Source organism: Morone saxatilis, unplaced genomic scaffold (genome assembly GCF_004916995.1).
Source record: "Morone saxatilis isolate NCDOM2014 unplaced genomic scaffold, NCSU_SB_2.0 Contig22, whole genome shotgun sequence".
Taxonomy (NCBI): Eukaryota; Metazoa; Chordata; class Actinopteri; family Moronidae; genus Morone; species Morone saxatilis.
Window position 1 is genome coordinate 24,777,465 of NW_023339785.1, and position 4,746 is coordinate 24,782,210.

At 41.9% G+C, this 4,746-nt stretch overlaps 1 protein-coding gene across 2 annotated transcripts in view; it reads left to right on the forward strand.

The window, feature by feature from the left end:
• Positions 1–352: 352 nt before the first annotated feature.
• gm2a (GM2 ganglioside activator) overlaps positions 353–4,746 on the forward strand; it is a 22,375-nt gene continuing 17,981 nt past the window's right edge. For both annotated transcript variants that reach the window (XR_004796980.1, XM_035669345.1), the window contains exons 1-2: positions 353–607; positions 1,420–1,572. Coding sequence is in view for 1 of the 2 variants with exons in the window: in XM_035669345.1 (XP_035525238.1) it covers positions 506–607; positions 1,420–1,572 (255 nt within the window). In the remaining variant the exon portion in view is untranslated. The remainder of the gene's footprint in view (positions 608–1,419; positions 1,573–4,746) is intronic.

Below are 4,746 nucleotides of genomic sequence, written 5' to 3' on the forward strand. Positions count from 1 at the left end.
AGTCCACAAACAGGATCCTGGTGTAGGTGAACACAATGACTGCACGAAGTTTGTGTAAAATGAGCAGTTTGGATGAACATTGTGAATTTAAAGGAATAATTTTCCTGATATTTTCAGGAACTCACCATCACTTATCTTCTTATATTTTATTCTTTTCCTAACAGATTCTGTATTTTCTTCTCCCTGATGCCACTAGGCTATTTGTTCAAATTATCTGATTAAAAAATGTCTTATACAAATTCATAAATGTATATATATATATTCTTTATAACAGTAGAAAGAAAAGTCTTCACAGTCCAAACGATGAATACGTCAGGGGGAGGCCACGTGACTCCGCGGTCATGTGACAGACCGAGTGTGTGCGGAAATAAACAGGGAAGTAAGACAGAAAGACGGCTGTGTCTTCAGTGTGTCCTCGGTCGGGGTTCGTTACCGGTCAGTTTAACGGCAGCGGACAGTTTCCACTCCCCGGTTTGTGTCGGTGTTTCCGCTCAGAGACAACAGGATGGAGAAAAGGTCCGTTTGGACGCTGGCTCTGACTGTGGTTGCGGGTCTGACTCAGGTGAACTGCACGTCGTCCGGACTGAACAGGGTCTCTAAGGCTCAGGTGAGTCCAGCTTTACTGAGGACACTTACACTCAACGTTTTTAATTGGAAATAAGAAAAACTCAAATCAGGAAGTCAGTCGGTTTTTTGTTTTGCAAATAACAGAAAATTTTGGAGAAAAGAAAAAAGAAAATTTGACGCATAATAATTACCTGCTGCCTCATGGCCAGTACCGATAAGATAATCTAACCTGTAGCTTTTACACACCTGATGACGTCTCTATTGTTTACAACAACAACAACAACAACAACAACAACAACCAACAGTTCTGACTCTTCAAATGTTCCTTTTTCCAGTAAAGTTCATTAAAAAACTTCATAAAGGCTTTTCATATATTTTATAAGAATTAAAAATAAATGATTATTAATATCAGCCTAATACTTTTAGCTGTAATTTAATTATCCTACATTCATGTATTAAGAATTTTATTTTAGATATTTAGATTTTTAATTTGTTTATCTTTCTACTTCCTGGACAGCCTCAGAAAATGCTTTATGACAATAACTTTTATTGAAAACACATTTTAAAATAAGTGTACAACGTCCTTTACACACATAAGAACATAAATAAGTAGATGACAAGAGGAAATAGAATTTATTAGTAGAGATTTTAAAGGTTTAAAGTTTCTTTTTAGTTCAGTGATTGCAAGAACACAGCGGCTTTAAAAACAAACCTGATGGATTATTTTACTCAGGCGAGTTCTGGCAAGTTGATTTTCAGAGGGAATGGGAATGAAATAAAACAGGAATGTTGGAGAACACATTCAACCACTCTGTCTGTTTTGTGCTGACTGATTCTGCGTGTTGTGGACAGATTCTGGGCTTCGACTGGAAGAACTGCGGACAGCCCGATGCTCCGGCTGTACTGAAGACTCTGACTCTGTCTCCGGATCCGATCTCCATCCCAGGAGAGCTGACGGCCGCCGCCTCTGGATCTACGTCTGTGGAGCTGAACGCCCCGCTGGCCGTGAGTACACTGCCGCTGTTAGGGCTGGGGGGAACCGTCCTCATCAGAACCGATACTGTACCGATACTTTCTCACCAACCTCCAGACATCATAGCCCAAATCTGAAGAGCAAACATAACCGCGCTATCTTTCCAGTTACATGATTTTGCAATGGTATACTAATCTAATAATAACATATTGTTGGGAATCAGGAGAGAGTCTCAGAGTGACAGAGCGTCCCCATAACACACAGTAAGTCACTCACGTCTGGCTGCCTGCCTACAAAAGACGAGGGAGAGTGTTGGTTGTCCATGTGCTTTAAGTGTCCTCTTTTTGTCCTCTTCATCAGTTTTAAATGAGTTCTTTGCTGTGTACGAAAATGGACGTTTGTCCTGTGAGTTTCAGTTGTGTGACTGTGGTCAAAGCTACTAAAAACGTCAACCAAGGAAGTGGTAAAGTTATCTCAAGCATCAGCTCAGCTAGCTGATTAACCTGTTAATGTGTAGTGAATGTATCACAGTGGGAACTCAGATGTTCAGGACTTCTCTTTGTCGAAACAGACGCCTCAGCCTGAGTAAAGTGAGATTAAAAGGGAGGAATCTCAGCAGCAGATGAGTCTGTTCGAGCCACAGGACACACACAGACAGGATTACTCAGCACTGGTTGTCTGCAGCTCGTTGTTGGTCCTCAAACAGGCGTGTCTGCTGGATCTGCTGCTGATCCTGTGAGCTTCATGTGAGCAGATCAGTGCTTTCTGCTGTACACAGAGCTGAGGACAGTTTAAGACAAAGACAGAAATGTATTGTTGTGTTGGATTTACTAACCAGGGAAACGGAGAGGCTGAAAAAAACAAATGTAAACATTAAAGAAAATGTTGAAATAAAAACCTGAAAAGTCTTCAAATGCCCAAACCTCTGTTGTCTAAATTGGATACAGTTAATGAAGTGCTTTATGTCTTTTAATTAAATTTTAGAAGTCTCACAAATCTTGTGGGGTTTGTTTTGGTAACGGCCAAAAACAATTTTGTTCTTTTGTTTAGTTTGAGTCCTTCCATCACTTTTATTTTCCACTGGTGTGCTGCAGGGAGCATCGTCCTGGTTCCTTCAACAAAAAGCCAATGGGACATTAGATCTTGAATTACTGCAGAAAATAAGCTCTGTGGTGAACGAAGGTTTATGATACTTACACCTTTTGTTCAATGTAAAGTTTGAGTTAGAATAGTTTGCAAGAGTATAAACACAGCGAGGCTGTAAAGGTGGACGTGTTCAGTGTTTTGGTCACCGACAGCCCTATGTAGTCTCAATTAGCCACTTGTTCGTAACCGCCTTTTTCGACTTTGAGGCGAGGGAACTGGAAGTGCAACAAGGCAAACTCAGTTCTGGGTTTTAGGAATCATTTCTGTACAAAAGTTCCCTCTTCTCCCTCAGCGAAAACTGCAGGTCTTGTTTGTTTTTAAGGACCCAGCAGAAAAGCTGTAAAGCTGCAGTCATGTGTGTAATCAACAGGGATAAAACATCTCATGACTCAGCAGGGTCAATACATACAAATCACATCTGCAGCAATGAAAGCAAAACTATAAACTCCCGCTTGAGCCTGTGCTCTGTATCATAAATAGATAATAAACAGATCATAGTTCTGGACTGCTTTTTAGTTTTGCTTTACACGCATTAAAAGTGTTGCACTATTTGCGTGTTTTTTATGTGTGTTTTACCCTTTTTTTTTGGCTGCAAAATTGTTGCTGGAGATAAGTTGAGAAACATTTTATTGGTTGTAATAAAAACCCCATATATTCATATTTTCATATAAATCTATATATAGATATAGATATAGATATATAGATATAGATATATAGTCATATTTTATTATTATAGATTTTACAGCATTTGCCTTAAGTAGATTAAAGTTTAACTGTTCTGTCAACAAATAGAAAATTCATGTGATACAATCATCAGAGCGTAGATAACGCTGTGATGCCTTCACCCGCAGAGTAAACAAACAGCTCGGTGTCTTTCAGAACTGATCACATGGACTATGATATTATCTGATAACTGCAGAGTGTCACTGGGTGTTTTACAGACTTTTGACCAGAATCAGTTTGCAAACAAGAGTTCAAAATATTCAGAATACCAAGGATCAAGGAAATGTATTTGTGCTACACACATAGAAAATATCATTACATGTATAGAATAACTAAATAAATAACCTAAAATAAACCAGTATATACAGTTTATGGCTCATTCTGTGGGAATGAATGAGCTTCAAGCCTGCAAAATTCAGGTCTCTGGTCCTCAGGAAAGGCACAACCAACCAGTTGGACTTCTCTTTAGGAGGCATCCAAATTCATCCAAAAGCCAGTCAAGACACCGGGTAAGGTCTTCCCCAGCAACCTGGAAGACACAGCGACACGCCAAGCAGTGGACAATTCTGGGTTTCCTGGTAAATTCAAGGATATATCAACATGGAACCCTGCCTTGACTCCTCTGGCCACTGCTGGATGAAGTCCCAGTCACCATTGTGGAGGAATCTAAAGGAAGACCAACTAGTTCCTGCAGAGGTGGCTGGGCCAGTCCTTAGAGCCTAAGCACCATTGCACTTTGCGGGCACAGCACCAAGCTCCAGCTTCCTTTCAGCAGTCTGGCAGAAGGGTTCAAGGTCGCCCAAGTCAGACAAGTCCTGCCCTACCGGGACACCAAGGTTTCCTCTGCGGGTATCGAGGTCAGAACAGGAAGGAAGTTACACGTGCAGGAGGCAGTTGAGTGGGCTGAGGGCAAGGTTGAAGCACAACATCCTGATGGGCACTGTGGAACCTGGTCAGGCAGGGGTTGGGAGCAATCCAAGACCTTGCTACGGTAAAGCCCGAGGCAAGGAGCAGCAAAAGCTAATCCAGGAAGAGGTATGTGCAGAGGTGGAGGAAGCAAGTGGGAGCACACAATTGGCCCGGGAGATCACCTGGGAAGAAAGTTCTTGGTCCAGTCCATGTATGATTTCCTCCCGAGCCCTTCCAACCCTTTCAACTGGGGCCTGACAGACTCACCTGCTTGCCAACTGTGGCACACATCCTCAGCTGCTGTCCAAAGGCTTGGCAGAGTGGTGGTATCGTTGGCGCCATGACCAACTTCTGCGGGCAGCAACATCCATCAAAGTGCACCATTGCTTTTGTCTGAGCAATTGAGAACCCTCAGCCCCAAAGGATGG